Source organism: Sinocyclocheilus grahami, unplaced genomic scaffold (assembly GCF_001515645.1).
Source record: "Sinocyclocheilus grahami isolate Dianchi unplaced genomic scaffold, SAMN03320097.WGS_v1.1 scaffold744.1, whole genome shotgun sequence".
Classification (NCBI taxonomy): domain Eukaryota; kingdom Metazoa; phylum Chordata; class Actinopteri; order Cypriniformes; family Cyprinidae; genus Sinocyclocheilus; species Sinocyclocheilus grahami.
The window spans coordinates 341,303-367,286 of record NW_015505923.1 but is presented as its reverse complement, the minus strand read 5'-3'; the positions used below and the strand labels follow the sequence as shown (position 1 = coordinate 367,286).

The 25,984-nt window shown below is 37.0% G+C and overlaps 1 protein-coding gene across 1 annotated transcript in view; it reads left to right on the top strand.

Moving 5' to 3' along the window:
• The window catches only part of LOC107560801 (dedicator of cytokinesis protein 9-like), a 105,693-nt gene that overhangs the window by 20,291 nt on the left and 59,418 nt on the right, over positions 1-25,984 (top strand). Inside the window, exons 2-7 of the mRNA XM_016245067.1 lie at positions 7,589-7,705; positions 15,802-15,891; positions 18,508-18,590; positions 19,682-19,751; positions 23,753-23,848; positions 23,939-24,073. Of these exons, the coding sequence (XP_016100553.1) occupies positions 7,589-7,705; positions 15,802-15,891; positions 18,508-18,590; positions 19,682-19,751; positions 23,753-23,848; positions 23,939-24,073 (591 nt within the window). The remainder of the gene's footprint in view (positions 1-7,588; positions 7,706-15,801; positions 15,892-18,507; positions 18,591-19,681; positions 19,752-23,752; positions 23,849-23,938; positions 24,074-25,984) is intronic.

Sequence of the window (25,984 nt, the reverse complement as noted above, 5' to 3'; positions counted from 1 at the left end):
TGTGCAATTCTTGAATTTGTGTGTAAAGTTCTGAAAAAAAGAGGCAAAGTTTTGAAAATGTTTGTAAGCAGTTGAAAAAACTAAGTACACTTAAGTGGCCTTTTACTTAATATTATGTTGTTGTTTTTTAAATATACTTTTTAAGATTTACAGTAATTGCAAGTGGACGTCCATTAAAATGATTAATTATCAATACAATATTTGTTTTATAATTGCAAACGTAACATCTTTTTGTGAAATGTCTTTATTTAGTAATAATTACACTTAGTATTTTATTACCTATATACATTTTTGTGACTTTTGAGGCCACTGTCTAAATACATACAAAACCAAATACACACACACATAGCTTCCGGAAAAATCAGAGCATTAAGTCATCTTGTCCCTTCACACATACTTAAACACACAGAAAGATGTTGTCCTCAGGGCATGAGTGAGGAAGTTTAAGCTTATGACGGGCAAGATCTGTGTGTGTGTGAGCACAGCTGTGCTAGTTCCTAACCTTCCCCCTCATGTCTCTCTGTATAGTAAAAGATAGCACACACACACTGACCTTTTGTGGACTCTTAACAGTGTGTTTGGGTTTGTTTTGTGTGTGTGTGGAATTCCCTCTCAGCAGTTGAATAAACAGGGTGTGTCACAGAGACAGAAGATGTGTTTAAAACTTCTGTCACACACACATCAGCAGTGGACGAGGTACACAAATCTAAAGTAAAAGTACAAATGTTGCTTAATTTTGTGCACACAGAGGATCTCCCAGTTCTTGATTCATTCTGAGTCAGACACAAACACTCACACTCACTCACTGAATCAGTGAGTTTTTGACTCAAGGACAGCTGCGATTAGATTAGTCCAGTTCGCAGATGAATAGATTATTGCAATTTTCAAACCAATTCAACAGATTCTTTGGAAATAATGAGATCATTCACAAATCGGACATTATCACGCGTTGGAAAGCGTTTAATTACGAGGTACAATATGTTTTTATGAAATGTAGTAGAATAATAATAATGCTTTGGAATGTAGTAAAGTAAAAGTTTCCCAAAATTAAAATGAAAAATTTACATACGTAAAGTAACAAAGTATAAATACTCTACTGTAGCTCTCAAATGCCATTCATTTTGAAAGTTGGTGCATTAAGATGCATCATGTTAGGTTTGACATTAGTGATTAAGAATGTTACACTGATAGTTTTCTTTAGGCTGTTGGTTTACATTCAGGCCCTTTTGAATGGTTAAGAGTGCTTCTAAACTAAGAAAACCCTCTCTCAATCCTGCCTGCAGGAAAGAAAAATCACAATAGAGTTATCTTTGACATCTCACTCGTTTCTCCCAGACAACAACGAGACAAAAAATGGAGAGCAAATGGATTCGTCTCCTGAAAAACACACTCTTCCTATAGTTTCATGAGAGATCCCATAGTGTCTCAAACTTATAACCTGTGATATTCTAGGTTTTGAATTAGCTTTTATTTTTGTATTTTCAATTTTATTGGAATTTTAGTTCGTTTTAGTCATTTTGTTTTGTCCTTTTGAATTTTCTATTATTATTTTTAGTGTTTTCAAGGCTTTATTTTATTTCAGTTGTGGTAAGCTTAACACTACAATTTCACAGCTTATTTGAATTCAGTTAGTTGACAAGCCAACATTTCTAATTGTTGCTTAAGTTGAAATTTTTCATGTAATATTTATATTTGATTTAAGTTTTATTTGAATTAACATAAATTAGGTTTGAGTTGAATTTTCTATTATTATTTTTAGTGTTTTCAAGGCTTTATTTTATTTCAGTTGTAGTAAGCTTACAATTTCACAGCTTATTTGATTTCAGTTAGTTGACAAGCCAACATTTCTAATTGTTGCTTAAGTTGAAATTTTTCATGTAATATTTATATTTGATTTAAGTTTTATTTGAATTAACATAAATTAGGTTTGAGTAACAATACTTGCTTACTATAGGGATTAGAGTTTGTTGCTTATAATTATGCATGATTTACTGTTATTACTGTAGTAAGTTTAACATGTATAACAAGGACACTAAAATAAAGTGTTACCTGATTTTTAATGGTTTTACTTTTAGTTAACAATAACAACCCTACTTCGATTTATCAAGATGGCAAAGATTTCTCATTCATTTCTCCAAGACCAAATTATCTGATCTGTGCACATTCATTTTATAGCCAAATACTCTTACTGTGGGGAATTCCTGTGAAGAATGAACAAAACCATCTTAATGAAGTACTTCAATGAAATGTAACTTGGCTTTCCTTTAAGAGGTTTATGGAAGAGCAGCGTCTGAGGAAGCTTTCCTGTGGGTGTCTGTCGTGGAGTGTGTGTTTGTGTGTGTGTGAGTGAGTGTATGTGTGTGAGTGTGAGAGAGAGAGAGACAGTGTGTGTGTGTGTGTGTGTGTGCGTGTTTTTGTGACAAATGAGGACATATTTGTATAATGACAAGGGTATGACATAGGTATTAAAAGGAGAAGGTGACTTTTCAGGACATTACCCCATGTCCCCACTTTTCAAAACGCATATAAATCACACAGAATGGAGTGTATTGAAAATCTGAAATAGCACAAAGTTTCCTGTGAGGGGTAGGTTTAGGGGTAGGGTTGGTGTAGGGCAATAGCACACAGTATAAAAGTATAAAAACCATTACGCCTATGGGATGTCCCCAAGTACAAACCTGTGTGTGTGTTAGGACACTGTGATTAGCGTGCAGGTGGATCCCACGAGGAGGAATGTGCGAGCGAGTGAGTGTATGGTGACTCCCATCGGCACTGGAGTGTAGGAGGGGCATCTGTCTCCAGTCAGAGCGTGAGGTGAGGCTTGTGTCCAGTGTGTGAGTGTGTGTTTTGGAGAGAGCTGGATATGCTGAGATCTGCCTGCTGTCTGGGATCTCGAGAGGTGATTCCTGTCACTCCGCAGGCGCACAACTGCACGTTCTACAGGACGGTTTTGGATGTGGAGAGTTTATCTGACAGAAATAGTTTGTAGTCATGCAGGGCAAGACGGGGAAAGCACCCAAGAAAGAGCTGGTGATCGAGTCTCCCCAGCAGTTTAAATATGTCCCTGTGGTGGAGGAAGAGCAGGACGGTGCGGGTCCTCAGGGGAAGGTTAGTGCGCTCGTGTGAGCTCCTGTCAGTCTGATCAGAGATGCTTTTCATTGCCTTTTAAGTGAGAGAAATCTGAGTGGAATAGTTTGATCAATCTTATTGATTTTTTTTTTTGTAGTAAAAAACTTCAACAACTTTATGATAGTTCTACAGTCAATCAGGTTGATTTTATAGTTAATCAGCTGTGAAAATGTCAAAAACACAAACAAAGTCAAGTGTAGTTTAATAGCCAGTCAACATTTTTTTTGATGGTCGACTGTTAATGTGGCTGATTTACTTTTCTTTTTCTTTTTCTTTTTTACTTTTAATTGATTTCATGACAGTTGAAGTGAAAGTTAAAATAAAGCATACAGACTTCATGAAAAATTGAGGTGTGGTTGTGACAGAAGGGCTGTTTAAAGTTATTGATTAAGCCTTTAGTGCCTGTAAACTGGATCGGTTTAGTTGTTTTTGGGGTTGAAACGTGTCGTGTAGTGGTATGGTACAATGGTGTCAGAAGATCATACCATGATATATAAAATTGATATGATACTGTATTAATATGCCTTGGTATTTACATAGTAAAGTTTGGGGTAAAGTTTAGTCAGTGCATTATATCAAATGATTAATTAAAATTTAAGAACCCAATAATTAAAGACTTTTTGAAGACTTTTTATTAATTAATACTATTTTTGAAGAAAATAAAGTTCAAGAAAGCAGCATTTATTAGAAAAAGAAATCTTTTGTAACATTATAAATGTCTTTACTGTCACTTTTGTCCAGTTTAATGAATTCTTGCTGAATATAAGCCAGACCCACTTTATATTAAGCAATTGTTTTCAACATTGATAATAAGAAGAAAAGTTTCTTGAGCAGCAAATCAGTATATTAGAATTAATTCTGAAGGACCGTGTGACACTGAAGACTGGTGTAATGATGCTGAAAATTCAGCTTTAACGTCACAAAAATAAATTACATTTTAAGATATATAAATATATAAATGTTGACCAAATAAATGCAGACTTGGTGAACATAAGATATATTTTAAAGCCATTTTAAAAAATTCATACTTACCCCAAACTTTTAAACAATAGTGTCCAGTCAAAGAGTCATGGTGGTTCATAAGGGTTAAAAAAATGTCTCAAATGTCTCTTCCAGCATTATCGCCTGAATGCAGGTTCACTTTGTCTGTCATGAGCACACACACACACACCCGACTGTCACTGCCCACATACTGTATCTTTCTCCTGAGTTTCTATTGCTACACACACAATAGAGCTGAGCTCAGCTTTCAGGCTGTTTGCTTTAAAATGGAGAGTGCACTGCTCCTCAGAAGAGAGAGATTAATGTGCTGAGATGATTCATATGGAGATCACACAAGCTTCCATCTTCTCACACGTGTATGTCTTTCCTGCTGTCACTTTAGTCCAATATATTCTGCTGTTCTACTGACTTATGAACTTTATTTTGGATGCAGAGTGTGCTGTGATTTGTGGGCCTGTTGTGTCCAGTTGGAGTGCGACTGGATCTTTCAGAGTACAGCAGTTTAAAGAAATAAACACACATTCACACAGCTGTTCTATCAGACTGCACTGTCACATTTGAGCACTGTGTGTGTGTGTGTGTGTGTGTGTGTGTTTTCCGATTGGTTTTCAGTTAGGAATTTCTATCGCAAAATATAACTATATCTAAATGAGGACATTACATAGGCTTCTGTTGTTTCTAGATACAGCTAGTTATAAATACTACAACCTAACCCTAACAAAAAAGCAATTTTACTAATGAGAATGTCCCTGAAAGAAGATTTTGTCAGAATAAACACGCTTCTTAATACAAATTTGTGGACAAAATAAGTGCACACATATACTTAGCCACAGTAACTGGTGCATTACTCTGATGCCATTTTGAACACAACACAACTGTGCAAACACTGTCCTATTCATGTTCCCAGGAATAAATATAGGTGTGTGTGTTTGTGTGTTTGCCATTTGTGTTTGTACACATGCTGTGACACACTATACTCCATCTAAATGATATGTTAAAAAAAAGTAGCTTTACGTAGTAATATGTGCACATTTTTACAGTACATTAATTAAGAAATTACATGAAATAATTGTGCTTCTACAAATGCACTTGCAGGACCATTTAAAATAAATTAGTGGTTGTCATGTGCAGCGACCCATTTTAGGCAGCTCTATGTAAAAGCTACACTATTGTGAAAACAGTCACTGTCATTGACACTACTGAAAAGTGAAACTAAGTTAGTAGCATCTCTGTGTAGGTCATTACTCTCTGAAATCGCTCTAGAATCAGTTTTTGTGCAGTTAGTTTCATCAGCGATAATAAAATCACCTGTCAGTCATATGACTGTAACTCAGGTCTCTCATATATGTGTTAAAGATTAAACTGCTGAATGTTTGAAATGCGAATATTAACTCTCACACACATACAAACACATCCAATTCATTTGATTTGACTGGACAGCGTTTCTCAGCGTTTTGCAAAACAAAAAATGTACAGTAATTGTGCATACAATTCACTGCAGTTTCCAGCTGAAATGAGCACTAGTAACAGTAAAACACCAACCATTTTTATTCCTTTTCACACAAATAATGATTATGGGGCAGATTGTCAGTTAATAAAGATCTATTTTTGTTTGGTATCTTGCACAATACCATATAATGACCTAAAAACACTTTTACCATAGTGCATGATTTGTAAACTAATACATTTCATTGTTTGCATCACATAAACAGCTCCATATGTATGGCTTTTCTGCCATAGTAAACTTGCTTGGTAGCTCACCTGGTACAGCGCTGAAGTTGTGATGCAAAGTCGGATACAAGCCCCATGAAACGCAAGTCATGATAAAAGAGCTGAAAAACTTGCAGAAACAAGATTTGCTTGGTTGCTTCAGCAAATACATTTTTGTTTCGGGTGGTACATTATTTTCAAATGCAATAGTGTTAACCATTTAATGTCACTCATCGGATGTTTAATTTTTAGAACTGCGTACGTATATTCACATTCTGTTTCAGATAAAACGGAACACACTTTTAGCATCACTCACTGGACACTTGGAAAATGTGCAAAAGCAATGTAATATAATTTTGAAGAAATGCCACCACATATGCACATATTTCCAGTGAGCCTGGCTCAGCCTGACTTTGAGATCCTGGGTTTGTATGCTCATGACACACACACTGCTGGGATTGAACTGGATGATGGTTGTTTTATGTGGTGTCTGGAGGCTTTAATCTGTTGTGCAGTCAGGGGAGCTGGTGTTCATTTTTTTGAGTGAGATTCTGGTCTTTGATTGGTCTATCCAGTTATGATATCATCATCAGAACAACGCCGTCTCCTTGGAGATCTGCATCTGAGGTCATTTTAATACATTTCTGTAAATGTATTTACAGAAACTCGCTGATCAGATCACAGACACAGAACAACAACACCCGGACTCTGTTTTAATCATTCTCAGGGACTTTAATAAAGCCAATCTCTCCCGTGAACTGCCAAAATACAGACAGCACATCACATGTCCCACCAGAGACAGTAATATATTGGATCACTGTTACACCACAATAAAGAATGCATATCACTGTGTTCTACGAGCAGCTTTGGGGCTCTCTGATCACTGTTTAGTTCATCTTATACCGACCTACAGGCAGAAACTGAAATCAGCTAAACCCGTATTAAGGACCGTAAAAAGATGGACTAATGAAGCAGAGCAGGATTTACAAGCTTGTTTTGACCTCACCGATTGGAGCGTTTTTGAAGCTGCTGTTTTTGAAGACAGCTCCGTCAGGCCAAAGAAGATGCTCACAGGAAGGGGGATAATGTCTTGTATAAACAGGCTAAATACACACTGGACCAATATCACTCCCAGATGTGTGAGTGGACTGTTATCTCACTTAGTCTTACACACACACACACACACACACTCCCAGATTCCTCCTATATCAGTGAAAACATATTACTAAGATCCTCATCCAGCACTCATATTCTGTAGAGATCACCGATTTATTTTATTACAGAAAGAGTATTAGCAGAGTGAAAGTATCGCCGCACAACATTTCAACTTTGGTTTTAACATTTTAAGTAATTTTTTTTTTCATTAAAACTCCTTTTGAAATGGATTTTACTAGGGATGCACGATATATCGGCCACCATATCGGTATCGGCCCATACATTCTTGAACTTTTACTGGGGCTCAGGACGTTTCTTTGACTTTTTAGACAATATTGCCATTGAACACCATTGAGTCTGTTTAGAAGCAGTTACAATCACAATGGAGTATCTTAAGGTGCTTTGCTTGAGGTTTTTAAGAAATAATATTTCATTGGACTTTACAGATCAACCCTTGCCTCGTTTGATTGTGCTAATTCAGTTTTTTTAGCCTCCTTTAAGTAGTATATGTGAGCACCATGCTATAACATATTGCGATATTACAATTGGGATATCTGTAAGATGTGCTGAATTTGTGCTTGTGTGTTTTCAGGTGAAGCCGCGTGTGGTGGAGCCTCTGGACTATGAGAGTGTGCTGGTGCAGAGGAAAACTCAGATCCTCAGCGATGGACTCAGGGACATGCTGCAGTTTCCTCTGGAGGATTTTCAGGTCAGATTATCTATGACTTTCCAGTTATTTTTTTTTTAGTGTGGTATCCTATAAATGTGAACAGTGGTTGGTCACTTTACACGTCACTCTGATGTCCTTTCCTGCCTTAAAATGTGGTTACATTAGACTTTAAACTCTGCAACGGCTGGAATACAACATCAAACTATGTGGTGTCTTTTTTAAAAAAGCATAATTCAACATATAACACGTAGACATGTTATCTACTTCACTTCACTAATAGCTAGGTTCTAAAAGTCTGTACTTTGTTTGGTTGCACCATTTATTTTTAAAGGGGTCATCGGATGCCCATTTTCCACAAGTTGATATGATTCTTTAGGGTCTTAATGAAAAGTCTATAACACACTTTGGTTAAAATTTCTCAATGGTAGTGTAAAACAACACCCTTTTTACCCTGTCAAAAACAGCTCTTTTCACAGAAAGCCGTTTCGGTGCATGTCCCTTTAAATGCTAATGAGCTCTGCTCACAGAACATCGTAATGTCAATGTATTGCATAGTCGCATATAATGTTTACTCTCAATGATCCAATATTAACCTTCAAATACATGAGCAGAAATTGTGTTAAAAAGCTGTTCATTTCAGTTCATCTTTAATTCTAACTTTTGTCTCACGTAACTAATGGTAAACATGTTTCCATTCAAATGCGTGTTGAAGAACCATTATCAAAGTAACTTATTCAAATAATATTCTCTTTCTTAAAATGTAAATGTCAACATTTTCATATATGTGTAAAGGATTGGCATCTGTCAGGTAAAACATAAGCTTATTGATGCAGTTCAGTCAATCTGATATTTTATTCCAAGTGTTACTCCTGGATGGAGGCGTTCATAAATATTTAGTTTATTGATAGAATTAAGTTTCAACAAGTTTACTGGTACAACACAAAACATATTTTGTAATGTGTAAGTTGTAACATACAGCCTAAGTTGTAATTTACCCACAGCTGGGGAAACCGGTCCCAGATCCACAGTGTTTACACTCTTCAGAACGTCAACCTATCAATGGTCCGTGTGTCATTGTCTCTGGGACAGGAAGTAACATTGAAATATGACACATTTTAGCTTTAATCTGTGAACAATGAGAACCACAGATCTCATGACACCAGGCTCTGTCCATCCTGATCTATGATCGGCCGGCACACTGACACATTCCACAGAGATCCTGACTGGCAGAGCAGATGTTCCCGGCCTATTCTCGCTCAGTGTCTCGTGTTGTTTCTCTGGGTCACCGGCTCTTATCACACTGTACAGCTGGAGTCATTGCTCTCAGAAAAAAGGTTCAAGGCTGTCATACAATAAACGAGTATAGTAAACAGCTGTCTGACTGTCACAGCTGCACACAGAGTCCATTTGACAGAGATGTTGTCCACTGAAATCCTCTAGAATGTGCACAGTTTCTGATGTCCATAGACGTGCTGCATCAAAACATCATCTCCTACTCAACAGCACAGAGATCCAGGCTGCATCTCAACTAGTGGTCGACCGATATATCGCCAAGGCCGATATATTGGCCGATATTTGGCATTTTTTTCAATATCGGCATCGGCCGATAAGTGTTCCTGTTTGGCCAATGCGTTCGACAGCGCGCCAGACTTTTATTTTGACGGCGCTGAGAGCAACATTCTCCCTCTTGTTCGCTGTCGTCATTAACAGTTCTGTCTAATACGGACAGAAATCGGTCTAATAATCAGATAGACCAGTTAAACAAAGGAATTAAAATGTGTGCAAAAAGTATTATAATGATTGCTTTTATATTTTTAGTATTAGAAAGGCATTATAATACTTTCTTTTTTGCCGTCAGCATTCAGCAAATACGAATTTATATCATTTAAACAAATCTTTGAATGACTAATGAACATTTAGTTTCACAAACCTTGCAAACTTAGTCGGATCCAGTTGTGAGATCTTGTGAAGTGTGCGTTTGTCTCCTGCATGATAGCGTGTTTTCTGCGTGACGTCGATCCGTGTGAATTGAATGCTGACAGGAGCAGAGTTCAGCTTCACTGGAGATGCGCGATCCACAAACTTTAAACTCGTGAGTTCAAATTATGCTGCGCTTTATGCATTTGCCCACTGCCATATTAATGTAATTTTCACTGTGTGCTGGATGTAAAATGAGTGTTACCTTAGCTTTATTTTGAAAAAATATGATTCCCAATGCACACAAACTTCCCACAATACTGAGTGCCCTGTTGGTTACAGTGTTTACTTCATTTTTTTATTATATTTTTTATTAAATATTTATTTATTTGTGAAAAATACTTTGTCATCAAAATTATACGTGTTTATTTAACACATTTATTTTTTAATCCATTTTCAAATTATTTTTAAATTTCTTAAATATTAATTAAAATAAATACAATTATATCGGCCATCGGCCACCCTGCTTTCCAAGATACCGGCATCGGCTGTCAAAAAAACAATATCGGTTGACCACTAATCTCAACTTAAACTACATATTAAATTGGGATTCATTGATAATATTTTAAAAACTGTAGGTGAAAGGTACCCAGATGATCTACTACTTATGGTAAGATTTAGGATTGCACAATTAATGGACACTGTACGATCCCATGAAGCCACACAAAGGGTTTATGAATGCCACTCAAACGATGCAACTGATGCTGTAGGTCACATGACAATGAAAACATGATGAATTTAGTTAATTCTATGGTGAAATTTTTTTTATAACAATCACTAAGTTTCATAGTATCTACTAAATACTTTCTTTTTCAGATACTCTCTACTTTTCAACTGTAGAAAAACTGTAAAATATAAGGCTAAGGGGCAGTTCACACAGAATGCATCTTTGCGTCTAAAAACGTGAGAAACAGTGCTCAGGAATAGTTTTAAAAAAGCGCAGTGCAGAATGCCGCTCAACGGCTCTACTGTAAACAAACGCTTGCCCTGCCTCCGAGGTCTTCTAATTGGTCCACTGTTTTTGAACTGACGTTGATGGACGGTGCTGCATGTAAAAGTTCAAATAAAATTTAACTTGACACGGCATCTTAAAATCTTGGCACTCATGAATGAGACGATGCAAAAGATGTGAACACAACAGTCATAACGTTCTGTGTGAACTACCAAAAGTATGCAGAAATGCAAAATGAGACCACAAAAGTGGGTTTTTGACAGCATGATGGTTAATTAACCGGGCTGCGAAAGTGCACAGACTCATTTCCCAGTTAAGATAACCCAGGATCTGAGATCACAGTACTGCTCTATCACCAAAGCACTTAAACTGCTCCAATGGGACAGCCCTTACATCCGTTTGCAGTGACTAAAGCTCCTTTAGATGAAAGCTTTTATCAAAAGTATGAATAATGTCATAGAGTTATTTTATTATTGTATTACACTTATTACTGTCACCTACCTAACAGGTTAGAAGTCAGAAAGCTCTCAGATTTCATCAAAAATATCTTAATTTTTGTTCCGAAGGAACATCATGAGGGTGAGTAATTAATGACAGAATTTTCATTTTTGGGTGAACTATCCCTTTAACACATGCCACCATGCTAATACTGGATAAGCATAGACAAGCACTAATCAGTCCAAACTAGTCTCGCAGATTCAGTCCTTTCACCAGTATAAAGTCTGGTCTATTTGCAGCTTTCTAGTCACACGGGATTTTTTGTTAAATTGTCCTTTATTCAAATGCATGCAAATGCAGGAGACAGGAAACACAAGACCATGCAAATTTCACTGCTTTCTAAAGTTTGGTGAACTCTGACCTGCAAATTCATAATGTGAATCTGAAAGCTGAATTAAAAAAATGCTAACTTTAAATCTGCAGCATTGCATAAGCCATTAGTGTTGAATTTATGGTCCACCCTATAGCTTACCCTATAGCGCTTTAAAAACATTGCTTTATTTATCTGACATGTCGATTTCTGGCTGTACCAGTGAGTTTGAGGCAGGACTACCAGTTTGAACAAGTAAGGGCAATGTTTGGGAAACCTGCTGGATATCAGTAATTTTTGTATTTCCCATTGGTGCCACTGTTAAGAATGTACAAAGCTATACATTTACAAAACAAGCTAGTTGGTGGGTTGCCTTAAAGGAACACTCCACTATTTTTGAAAATAGGCTCATTTTCCAACTCCCCTAGAGTTAAACAGTTGAGTTTTACTGTTTCCGAATCCATTCAGCCGATCTCCGGGTCTGGCGGTAGCACTTTTAGCTGTAGCTTAGCATAGATCATTGAATCGGATTAGACCGTTAGCATCTCGCTCAAAAATGACCAAAGAGTATCTATATTTTTCCTATTTAAAACTTGACTCTTCTGTAGTTACATCGTGTACTAAGACTGACAGAAAATTTAAAGTTGTGATTTTCTAGGCCGATATGGCTAGGAACTATACTCTCATTCCGGGTTAATAATCAAGGAACTTTGCTGCCGTACCATGGGTGCAGCAGGCGCAATGATATTACGCAGCGCCTGAAAATAGTCCCCAGCACGCTCCCTGTGCAAGCAGGTGGTCACGTTGGTTATGTTGACGGAAGTTAGCCTATTTTCAGGATGAATCTGGACTATGTTGTTTGTGATTGTAAAGGTTCATATTTATGATTTATTATTGATTGAGGTCTTTCTAGTGGATGAGTATTTTGCTGGGGCACTGCTTTGCCTGCTTGTTCCTCAATAGACCAACATGTTTACCATTTTAAAGTACCTTATGTGCTGCTAATCTGCTAATCTCGTGACATCAGACGTGCCTTTTCCCACGTGTCCCCTAGTGAGCTTGCCTTGAACCTGTGACCTTTTAGGTTACCAACCCAGGTCTTCAACCACTGCCTGAATCTTCATTAGCTCTTAAAGTTTCACTCACACACTTCTGTCCTGTAATGGTGTGCTCATGGTATTTGGAAGTGTGTGCTCCTGGATGACTACGACAGTGTTCCTCCTCTTCTCACCCCCTGCGATTAGCATCTTTCCAGAAGGAAGTGAGGGCTTCAGGAAAGGACGTTTGGGAACAGGAGGATTCTATTGTGTGTTTTTTCTTTGGAATGCTATTAACGCTATTTTCCGCTGGTTCTGAGACCCACTGACCCTGATGACATAGAGACACTTTCCTTCTGAATATAAAACATCAAGAGCATTTGTGGTAAACAGACAGTCTCAAATCTCAGTGGACTTTGTTTAGGGCACATGACATATTTCATTTGGCATGAATAGAAAAAAAGGGAAAAAAAAGATTGTGAATTTGTCTTTAGCCACCAAAAATTCATTGGATTATTATTATTGTTATATTATATCATTGATATAGAATTATAGTTTGATATTTTACATTTTATTTAGTTTGTTTTTAATTTTTTTATTTTCATTTTAGTAATTTTGTTGTGTTTTACATTTTTATTAGTTTATTTTTTTAAATGTCCATATAGCCTAGTTTTTTAAGTTTTAGTTTTTAATTTAGTTATTCACTTAAAGGCACAGTTTGTAATTTTCGCCGCTAGAGGACACGTATTCAAAATAAACAAATAGACAAAGGCGTAGTTTGATGACGCCGTGACTGAGTGTGGAATCATGGGAGTTGTGGTCTTCATCCCCACAGCCGATGCAATCCGACACGACTCGGGCAGAAATCATGTTCATGGATGAGCTAATGATTTGTTAATGTAGTAGAATGAAGCAGGGTGAGGCTGAAAGCCGTCGAAGCGAAACGAGGCCGCTGAACGAGCACGACACACGGCTCGAAAGCAGCGGAGCTTTTATTATGCCACAGTCGACAGCTTCCGCTCCTTCCGGTCGTGCGTATGTGGGGTAAAGCAGCGCTGTTTTATCATGCTAGATACATTTGAAAGTTCTGTTATAATGCTACTTTGTGCGGTCGTCACCGGACTATTAAAACGCACAACATATTAAAGCGTCTTTGGCGTTTCCAAAAAATCGAGGGGTTATGACGTCATTGGCAGGTGACACAATGATACTATGGACACACTCGATGTAACTAGTTAAAACTGCTTATTTCTCTGGATTTAAACATTCTTCGAAACATTTGGGATACTGTAAGTACACAAGTCAGCAAAATATATAACACTGTTCTAGTGGTTTTTGGATATTTTAATAAAAAAAATCTTACATATTGTGCCTTTAAACTGAACAAAAATTAGAAATGTTGCCTGATGTAAAATATTTTAATTATTTTGGTGTTTATTTTGTTTTATGGTTTTAGTTTTAGTTAAATGGTAATAATCCTGATTATTAGTCTTGGGACCGTATGACACACTCCAAAAAAAATAGGGCATAATGTACTGTATAACTTGAAGGATTTCTTCGGTAATGTTTTTTTTTACAGGTGTTTCACCTGTAGTTTGAATTTTACACTGCTTTGCATTGTGTTTTAGAGTTAATGGAAATGTTTGTACAATGAATGTATAATGTCCTGTGTAATAAGCTGCCAGTACTTTTTCTTTTTCTTTTAATTTAACTGATTTATTTTTTGCAGTGCATATTGAATGTTTTAATTCATATCAAATAAAATGCTTTAAAAGTGCTGATTGCATAAGAAGATTGTGATTTTTCATTTTAATTAATACATTTTATCTAGTAATTGGCTGTTTAATTTTCTTGAAATGTTATTGTGTTCTGATATTATTTGCAGTATTGTGACTTATTTTTGAGAGTGTGAGAATGAGTTCTGATTGGCTAAACAGAAGTTCATGCAGCACTCTGATTCGCTGTTTGCTGGATGTTAATGTAGTGGTTTGGCTATATGTTTAGACCGCTTGCATTCTCATTCATCTCAAAGACATGTGCTTGAATTATTTTGAGTGCACCGAAATTTTTGACTCGCCATCAGTGGAGAAAGATGCTTTTTTGCAGTCAGTTTGTGCAGTTACCACATCTAGAATCTGATGGAGTCGTGCAAACCGGCCAAAGCTTGATCTCTTTCATGCTCTTATTGGCTGACTGACTGGATGGAGACTGTCTGTCCATAAGAACTGAACCTGGCTGTTTGAGCCCTGCTGATCTGGCGGACGTGAGTCAGGCTGGGGGGTTTTGCTGTAAAACTGTGGTCGAGCTTGTAAGAAATTATAGTCTGCCTCGACCAAACTTCCACTCCAAGTAAACTATTCTCCTTTCTCTACAAAGAGCTTAATTATCATAGAGATAATTCTTTCCGATCTCAATAATATGTAAATAGTATCTCCTGAACGTTACTTCGTCACCTATAGCGTGGGAGCGGCAGTAGGCCATCAAGAACCATCTGCTGGCCAAAAGGGTACTTGAATATAATTGCTAGGGATTCTAGATAATCCTAACACCTTAACATTTGGTTGTTTCCACCTGAAAGACTACCAAAGATGTGGGAACGGAAGGCTATCACTTTCATTGTTATCCACAATTTACATTTAAGACGACATGTCTAGCGGGAAGATGAACGTAATAGAGTATAGAGCATAGGATGCTCGAGGTTCATTCTGACTCCGCTGAATCCGAAGTGCTGCCTGTACTTTGTCACTGCTATTCTGTAATAAAAGTTATTCTTCATCAAGATCTTCGACTTCACTTTTTCTTACAAGCTCATCCTGCCGCTTCGTTTGTTCTGTTTCTCTTATGAGAAAACTCTCATCAGGGGGAGTTATACTGAACAAAAGTCATTCTTTTCAAAGTCATACTGAAACCGTTTGTGTATTTGTTTGCACTGAAGCACTTTGCTAGCAAGTTAATTAACTAAATGCATTATATATGCAACATACATGTAATCTTACGACTTGCATCTGCACAAAACGGATGGAAATGCACATGTGATCTAGGCCGCGCTAGTCAGAATGTGTAACACTCTTGTGGGTGTGCTTTTCACATAACAACATGCCAAAACGCAGTCTGGACGACATGCTGCCCCAACACTAACCAATCAGACCTCAAGGAATCACCCAGGGTGCTGCCATAACCAATCAGAAAAAAAGAGAAAATACATGTTTTTAAAAATCATGATCATTTTCCTGATCGATCATTGTTGTCGCTTCTCGAGTACTCGTAGCCATCCCTAATTTGTTGGATCAGATGTCAGGTTTTGTATAGATGTGGTTACAGATAGTATAGATTTGATTATAACAGTGTTTTTCTTTTGCAGGTGTGTACACTGCCACGACAGATCCGGACGTTCTACCCCTCCATACCTCCACACGCACTGAGAGAGGCACAGAATCTGTTTGTGCAAGAGGTAAAAGACACACACACTTTCTTTGAATTCATAACTTCACTGTCTCACATTTACAGTCATACACTGTGTGCGTGTAAGACAGAAAAGCACAGCACCTATTGTTCTTTAACAGTATTTGAGCATTTGACATCCTCACACATACTTTCTGCACTCGGAGGATTTCCTCTGTTGTTTATAGAGAGGACTTTGTCCGAGATTGACCTTCATTTCACGTTACACACTCACTCCTAGCTCAGAGGAGAATAGTGCTCCATTGTTCTGCAGATATTCCCAATTCTTTATAAGACTCACTGCCAGATAGGTACAAACTCATGGGATACTCCCGAACTATTCCAGTACAGACACACACACTGATGTTACTGGCAGACACATGGCTGCTCTCCAGTTGAATATATCGAACAGATGGTTTAACGGGAGTTTTTAAAACCTAGTGAGCTTCATCTCTGTCTGCATGAGAAGCTGCCTTCAAAAGGGACGCCTTATAAAATACATATATAATTGACATTTCCCCTGACACCTAAAATGTTGCATCTTACTAGGGATTGTTGTTGGAGTATATGTGAGTGTGTTTTTAACATTCACCATCAGCTTTATGCAAATATTGTGCTGATGTTGTGTGTTTAAATATTGAGTGGTCCTTCTGTTTCACTTTTTTTTTATCTATAAAAAGTAAAACATTTTTGCCTTTGAGAAATGGGTTTTCCTGCCCCTGCCTTTCATCTCCTTTCTGCTCTTTCTAAAAACATCAGATTGGACAGAGAGCAAAGGATTGAGGGAATAAATGAGATCTTTTTAAGCACAGGGTGACTTTGCATAAAACAGTGGCTCAAACATAGTAATGCTGTTGCATTTCCTTTCCTGTCAGAAAGGAGAAAAGCAGTCAAGGATGTGGTTGCAGTTAACACTCCAGATCATTTAAGCTGTGGTGCTCAGGCAAATGATGCAGGTTTGAATCTGGTTTGCGATTCGTTCTGATCCTGTTTCACCCTCCTTAAATAGTTTCCACTCTTCATTATTTCAATTAAAGGGATAATTCACCCAAAAAAGAAAATGTGATGTTTATCTGCTTACCCCCAGGGCATCCAAGATGTAGGTGACTTTGTTTCTTCAGTAGAACACATATGATGATTTTTAAGTCCAACCGTTGCAGTCTGTCAGTCGTAACATTCACCATCAGCTTTATGCAAATATTGTGCTGATGTTGTGTGTTTAAATATTGAGTGGTCCTTCTGTTTCACTTTTTTTTATCTATAAAAAGTAAAACATTTTTGCCTTTGAGAAATGGGTTTGCACTGCATCTGGTGCGTGAGGTGTGTACGCGCTCTGGTGTAGTTTACGCAAGCGCCGGAAGTGATCTCTCGCACTTATACGTCACTCATTGTTTACACAGTGCACAGTCATTGTAGGTATGACGGCTAATCAAAATGGTACTTACTTGCGCTTATCCAGATTGCTCAAACCGACTTAAAACTAAAAGATTACGTTCTCTCGCTTGAACTCATTCGGGAGTGGTGACTTTCCACGTATTCCCAACTTCTGAGCCTGCTCGCCTGAAGTTATGGTTGATTGCTCTTCGGCTGGATATCAACACATTAACGTAAACTACGCCAGAGCGCGTACACACCTCACGCACCGGATGCCGTGCGTGCGCCCAAAGACAGTTGGACATAGTGCTGTATTAGAGGTAAAAAATGATATAAATACTGTTGGGTTTCTGGCACAAACCGATCGTTTCGTGTCTAAGGAAATCAATGTGTCGTCACGAGCCGCAGGGTATAATTTGGATTTGTCTGTGCATGTTTTTTTTACTCTCATATATTTTGTTACCATTGTCATGCATTATACGACTGATAGACTGCAACGGCTGGAGTTAAAAATCATCATATGTGTTCTACTGAAGAAACAAAGTCACCTACATCTTGGATGCCCTGGGGGTAAGCAGATAAACGTCAAATTTTCATTTTTGGGTGAACTATCCCTTTAAGATTTAAAACGTACATTGCTAACATACATAGTAATACATTACAAGTGCACAAATTAAAGTCATTATCATTGATATTGTATTAGTAAGGGATAATGCATGGATCGGGTGGTTCTTGGCCTCCACATCGTGCATTAAAATCGTTTAATGCACAGCTAGCCATGCATTATCACGCTTATACCATGGTCATTTGGTTAATGAGGTTTCCAGCGCAATGACCAGAAGAGTAAAAATTATGGTTATTTCATCAGTTACGGCTCGCTAGTGCTAGCATTCTGCCCGCTTCAAATCAGACACAGAGAAGAAATAGTGCTGTAAGATCACATTTATTTAAATAAATCGATCAAGAGAGAGAGAGTGAGTCAGTGTTTAGACATGCATTGACTCCTAGTTGTTGTTGTTTTAATGTAAGGACAGTAGAGAGAAGGGACAGGGCATCATGGCATGTTGCGATTCAGAAATGAACCCATGTCTGCCGCTTGAGCACCAGCAGTACTAGCTGCTAGATCTCAAGTCTAATTCACTTTAGCTTTCAAATTCATCCTTTTAATGAAGAGAGTTTGTGTGAACAATTGGAGTTGTATATGCCAAAGGTAATGCTAATGATGTTAATGCTATTGTGTTTGTTCTTACAGTGCATCAAGTCTTACATCTCTGATTGGCATGTGGTCAACTACAAATATGAGGATTATTCCGGTGACTTCCGTCAGCTTGACAAGTAAGAACCTCAATTAGACCGTGACATGTTACAGCCTGTGTGACTGATTATAGCTATAGGGACAGAGGACTGCAAGGTATCATTGTCACAGTGTCCTCCTAGGCGGCTCTCTCTCTCTCTCTCTCTCTGTGTGTGTGTGTGTGTGTGTGATTGTCAGCTCTTAGTCTTATGTTTGTGTTGGCGAGAGCAGGAAATGTGTTTTGCTGGGTAACAATAGAGCAGAGGAACAGTGAGTGAGGTCATCATCTCCACATTGCCACACATACACTTACAGAGCCTTTAACTGTTTAAATGGCCATCTGTTTTTTCATCTTTTAATGAGACAAAGTTGAGCAGGATGAGAGTGCAGCCAAGATCTGATTATCTGGAGAAAGAATCATAAAAACTTTCATTAAAAAGTCATTACCAATCATTATGTAAAGCTAAACAGATAGTTTATGTAGACATGAACATAAATGAAATATGTTCCAAACAAACAAATTACGATGCAAAATATATCACAGGTATAGATTAAAATCCTTTTTTTTTGTAGGCCCTTTTAATTTTGTCTGTAATATTTCTATGGACTCTACTGTTCAATTAATTAATAAAAAAATACAGTAAAAACAGTAATATTGTGAAGTATTGTTGTTATTTAAAGTAACTGTTTTCTATTTTGATTTATTTTACAATATAAATTTATTGTTGTGATCAAAGCTGAATTTTCAGCATCATTCCTCCAGTCTTCAGTGTCACATGATCCTTCAGAAATCATTCTAATATGCTGATTTGCTGCTTAAGAAACTTTATTATTATCAGTGTTGAAAACAATTGTGCTACTTAATATTTTTGTGGAAAACATAATACTTTTTTCGGGATTCTTTGATAAATAGAAAGGTCGAAAGCATTTCACAACAGCATTTATTTGAAATAAAAACATTTTTTAAAACATTTTAAATGTCTTTATTGTTAGCTTTGATCAGTTTAATGAATCTGTGCTGAATTAAAGTATTGATTTCTTTAAGAAGTACTTGCATACATTTTTGAGCTGCAGTGTAAGTGCTGTTTTTCCTATGAATCTGGGTGTTAATTTGTGTTTGTTTTGTACACAGCAAAGTGTCCAGACCTGATAATTTAGCCCAGCATGTTTTTGAGGTGGATGAAGATGTGGATAAAGATGAGGTAAATCAAATTCACACACAAACACACCGTCCAGAATTGCGACCCTCTTATTAAACTCTGAAACTGTAGTCAATCTTAAGTGATATTTTCCCTCTCTAATAAATCCAAAAGGATTGTGCCAGATGCTGAATATTTTTTTCCCAAACCACTGTAACACAAATCCCGCCCTGCAGCCAATTTCATTGGTTAAGGTTAGGATTAGGGTTAGGGTTGGTTGTGCTATAATATATAATATAATAATGTAATAATGCATGTAATAATGTGCTATAATAGTTTTGAGTATGAAGTAAGTCAGTACACTAGTATTAGGACATACTGTACTAACACTTCATAAAACTCCATCACTTAGTCTCATTATGAAATACTTTCCATTTTTGTACAACTCAATTTATCCAGAACTCCTTTTTATTGCGCAAGGAATAGTAGGCGGCATTACTTCGAAACACATTCACAGATGCACAGAGTAAGTCATTTGGGCCTTTTCTTTTAATATTTTCAACATGCTATGATATAAGATGCACTATTGCTAATGTCACATACTATTTAGGAGAATATGTAAACTGGGCTACAGCCAGGCTCTATGAGTGGATCAGACTTCTAGGTTTTCCCAGAATGGACATAGTCAAATCCAGTGACCTGACATTAGACTTCTGCCTTACCCTTCCCAGAATTCTTTTTTCCATGAAGGCTGCCCACATATTTAATTCTACTAATCAGCTTCCCACTCGAGATTGAGTCACGTTTCTTATTTTAGCTCAAATTTGTGCAGTACGACAGACTGATATGTAACTCAGGTCGTAGGTTTGAGAAATGCAGTATAATTATTGAGTTTTGGCCTGTACTGTGGACTATGAATAACTCTTGAGTTCCAGTTAGACTCATTTGTCTAATTTGGTCGCTGATTGATTTATTGTATTTTTAGAAAGTTAGTGTGGTAATGAGTGTGTTTTGGCATCGCAGTAAACACATAGCCAATCGCTGATGGCCATCCAATGGCACAGCCAATCATAACAGCTCGCTACATTGAGATTTTACATCATTCAGGCTGTTTTCATGAATGTTAACAATTATTAGTGATGCTTGCTGATGCTACTGGTGCTCATATTTCAACAAATCTAAACAAATCCTTAAGTATTAAATGATTTAAAAGTGTGCATGGATGATAAAAATCATGGTAAAAAAAATCTCACAGACTTACTGTATATTGAAGGAAAGTCCTGAGAAATATATAGAGATAGGGTAGAGCAGTTCTTACTTAAATTAAAAATTCATGGCATTTCAGCACAACTTCTAATCATGTATTTGAAGGCTTCTGTTGGATCATTAAAGGTCAGTTTAGTTTTGCACAAGCAAACTCGGCTCGCATTTTCCTCAGAAAGCATAAAACTGTAGATTTCTTGACTGAAGTCTCTTTGCTAAAACAGCCTTCTGAAAATTCACAAGAGGCTGGACTGTCCAAGACTGTGCAGTCACTCTGACTGGGTTTTGATATCTGCTGACTGGAAAGCTCAGATAGTGTGTGTTTGTTGAGAGAACGCAGCTCTGTGAGGTCTATGAAGCATCCAGACTCCCTCTGTTGTGTGTTTGGTTTGTTTATATCTGCAGAGTGTCAAGATTAAAGCGTTAAGGAGCGTTTAACTGGTGATTCAGAGACAAACTGACCCATTGTACTAAAGTTTAACCTTCTATTGTTCTTAAAGGGTCTTTCAGGCCAATACTCTCCTCATCTACACCTTGGAGTGTGAGGTCTGACGCCTCTCACAAAAGACCAGTTTACACCAGCATGCTTGTCCAGGCTGGTTGGTGCTCGTCTAGCTGGTGGACCAGTATAGCAATATTGGCACCAGCAAAACTGTTCGTTTTTATAATAAAGTTTAGCTGGTTAAGCTTGCTAAAAAGCCTGGTGAAATGACCAACAGACAAAGCACAACATATGCTTTACTGTTCTTGCCAGCATGAGGTCAATAGTGTGGACCATTTCACGCCTGAAAGACATAAAAAAGTACACTGAGGTAAAACAGAACAGAAATATTATTTTGGAAAAGTATTTTAATGCATGTTTTCTCAAAAATTGTGAATTTTGTTTCTTAGAAAGAAATACCAACATGTCAAATTGTAAATGCCTGCATGTCAAATAAATAATTTGGCAAATTCTTATAAATTTGTACAATCTCATTTGTACATTTTTGCATAATCTGCTTACGCCCTAGTGAGGGTATGGTATAGGAGTGGACCATCATGCTTAATTCTGTTTTCCACATGTTTTTAAACAAAATAAATAGTACGGCCTATGCAAAATCAGCAACTAGTGAAATGTAACTTGTATAGCAGCAGGCACTTCTCCAGATCTGGAAAAGAAACAAATATCATGTCTGTTCTCTCTGGGAACCTTGTGTCACTATTACAGGTGATCCAACATTTTTGAGATTTTTAATCTTTATAATGACTTTTTCACATTTAAGAATAATGGTAAAGGGAGACATTAAAAGGAAGAATGAAAATGAAGTTAAACAAAACCAAAAATGTTAAACAAAACCAGATTCTCTTATATTTGAGCTTCTTTGCCTGCTCACTCTGAACATTTACACAACCAAGGTCATGAGGTGCATCCTGGGATGATTTTTCCTAGAAAAGACTGATTATCTGTCAGATAATATTACAGATGGGAACAGGATGGTCAGTGACGTTCATACAACAGGGTTTGATTGGCCTGGGATATCACAGATGATATTGCTTTGTTTTTATCAAGTTATGGAAATAAAATAGTTCAATATTGTGATCGCACAACTGTAGAGGGACTAGGTGGAGTAAAACGGAGTCATGAAGACCTCGGCTACATGTTTCTTCTGTTACACACTTTAGGGGAGAGCTGTGCTGATTCATACTGATGAGCATTGTGTAACGAATCAGCTCATGAGGAAATATGAATAATTAATCATAACTAGTTATAAATAATTATGAATATTTAGATCCGCTGTAGATATTTAGCTGACCTCTCAGGGTCAACTGTCTTGCCAATTCTAGGAACGTTAATTTCCTGATTAAGGGAAATAACTTTCTTACTGTACAATTCTACAAAAGCTTGTAGCATAAATCTGCATGATTAAGTGACTCCAGTTATAAGCAATCAATGAACCACGTCAAGTGTGATACAAGTAAGGTTTTATTAACTACATAAACACTTAAACTAGTCTAACATACTACATAAACACATAAACTGGTCTAACATCCTACATACACACATAAACTGGTCTAACATACACTTATGAAACTTGGATAAAAATTACTAAAGACTCTTAGAACACTAATATGTTGCGTAGGTGTAAACATACAATATACACTCTCAATTAGATCATCCGAATACGAATTCATAGATACTAAACATGGTAGGGTTATATATATGTAAGCTGACAGGAGTGTGTTTCGATTATAAGCCTGCATAACAGTATACAATTTCAAAGACAAAATACACGATGACAATAATATACCCAATGACCTGAAGGATCATGTGTGTTCATTCAAAGAAAGGTTTTCTATTAATTAATTAGCAAAGAAAATCCTTCCCTTGTGGATTTTCCTTATGGGCAAAGAAGCGATTTTCTTCACCTAAATTCCAGGAGGTCATAAATGTATCGGGTGTCAGGGTTGCCATGGAACCAGGGGCCTGTTCGGCTCCCTGGGGTGTTACAGAGTATTTGTTAAATCTAGCTAACAAAATATATATTGTGTGTTTGAGTGGTCCAGACGCTACAATTGTCTACTTTGCAGGTGTTCGGTTACAGTACTGATGTTCATGTAAGTGTCCAGAGACAGGAATGGTGTTATCAGAGGTTCTGTAGTGTACTTTGAATCAGGTTTATCTGAGGTTCTGTTCAGTCGTGCAGTCTGGATTCTGTTCTTTCTCACTTATTTGACTCCTACTTTGTTCAACTGCAGAATCAAACAGACAAACCTTGGACTGTCATCACAAAACTGTTTCTTGTTTTTGTGTGTGTGTAAAGGACACGGCCTCTCTGGGCTCCCAGAAGGGTGGTCTCATTAAACAGGGCTGGCTACATAAGGGCAACATGAACAGCGCCATCAGTGTCACCATGAGGGTGAGAGTCTTCATTCCTGAGGAGATGTTATGTCTATGCACGTGTTTGCTTTTCATGTCTCATTTACACTCTTCTTTTTTTTCCACGCAGTCATTCAAAAGAAGGTATTTCCACCTGACACAGCTGGGCGATGGGTCGTATAATCTCAACTTCTATAAGGATGAGAAGATCAACAAAGAGCCCAAAGGAACCATCTTCCTGGACTCCTGTATGGGAGTGGTGCAGGTGTGCAGACATGCTCTAATGTTCACAACACAAACCTCGCTCTATCTTGTTCAGAAATCGTCACGGTATTGATTCACATTTCAACAGAAATGACGTTTAAGTATATTTAAGTTGACTATAAATGCTTGTCAGTGCATTCACTTTAACCATATTTCAATAGGAGTAATTATGAAATTGCATATAAAGATGCACTTTAGTCCTACTTAAGTGGGTCAAAAACACTTAAGTTCAGCTGATTCTGTTTAATATAAATGTAAAATGTAATACATTTTCACTTAATTGCAATTAGCATGCAGTTAAATGTCTGAAAACATTACATCCAGTGCACACTTAAGTATATTATTTCCATAATAAGTACTGAGTAGCGTGATGAGAAGGCAAAGAAAGTAGAGAGTGAGGGATGAAATGGCTCTCCTCCCTGTGTTTTAATAATTGATAAGCATTCTCTCTGGGAGTGAATTTTCCACATACAGAAATCCCCAAATAAAGCGCTACGCCGGAACCTGTGGCCATAATCACTCATAGGTATGGTCAGCAAGCCAGCGTCACACCCTACATGTGTTGTTTTGTCATTATCTGCAATGAGTTGTGTCCGTTTAATTAGCCCTCTTCCTCTGACCTCTTGACACGCCTCTCATCTCCTCACCCCCCGTCTGCATCAACAGAGCAATGGCTTTTACTGCAGACTGGGGATATTAGAGTTAACTAAAGCTAAAACCATAAAAAACATAATTACCTGAAATAAATTAAATATTAGCTTCTCTGTCATTCTCAGTTGCTTGATAGTAAAATAACTCAAATTAAAACTGAAATAAAAATGTATAAATTACAATAACTAATAAAAATGACAAAAAAACAACAACAAAATTACTAAAACTTTAATAGAAATTAAGTTGAAATCAGAAAATATAAAAATTAAAATAAAAACTATTATAGTATTTCAGTGTTACTAAAATAACACTTCTGCAGACAGAAACAGAGAGAGAATGAGGGAACCTGCTGAAACACAAATAGGAGAACATACAGATTTGACATTGATTATTATAATGTAAATGAGAGCTTCCAATGTAAGGTTTTAGAGATTTTAGTCTTTCTAGCATTAGGAGTGGTCAAATAAACAGTTTGGTACATTCTGAGAAAAAAAAGACTGCACTGGTGAGCTCAGCAACATAAAAAGACCTGGACATCCACGGAGGACAACAGTGGTGGATGATCGGAGGATCCTCTCCTTGGTAAAGAAAAAACCTTTCACAACATCCAGCCAATAGAAGAACACTCTCCAGGAAGTAGCTGTGTCACTGTCAAAGTCTACAATCAAGAGAAGACTTCACCAGAGCAAATACAGAGGCTTCACCACAAGCTGCAAACAAGGCCAGATTTAGGGCTGCACGATTATGACAAAAATCATAATTGTCTATTATTGCCTTGAAATTGTAATTGCGATTATTAATTATGATTATCACAATTTACATTGAATGATGTTTATACCATTGTTTGATGCAACTGCATGCCGTATTTTTATATGAAAATAAGCAAGCTGAAAACACTCTAACTGAAAAACCTTTAGTGCTTTTCTATAGTATTAAGCATCAAATGTTAACCATACATTGAATTGGTTTCTTCTTTAAATTATAAAAAAATTAAAAATATAAATGGTATAATAGTGTTATACTAAAACTAAAATTAAAACAATGGAAAAACCCCTTAAGATAACATGTAGAAAGAAAGAAAAAAGCATCTTAAGCACACAGAATAACATAAGTGGACTTTGTATGATTAATTGCCGCTTTGAACGATTACGTAATTGTGGCATCCATAATTGCGATTAGAAATTTGATTAATTGTGCAGCCCTAGCCTGATTAGACTTTGCCAAAAAACATTTTAAAAAAAACTGACCACTTCTGGAAAAG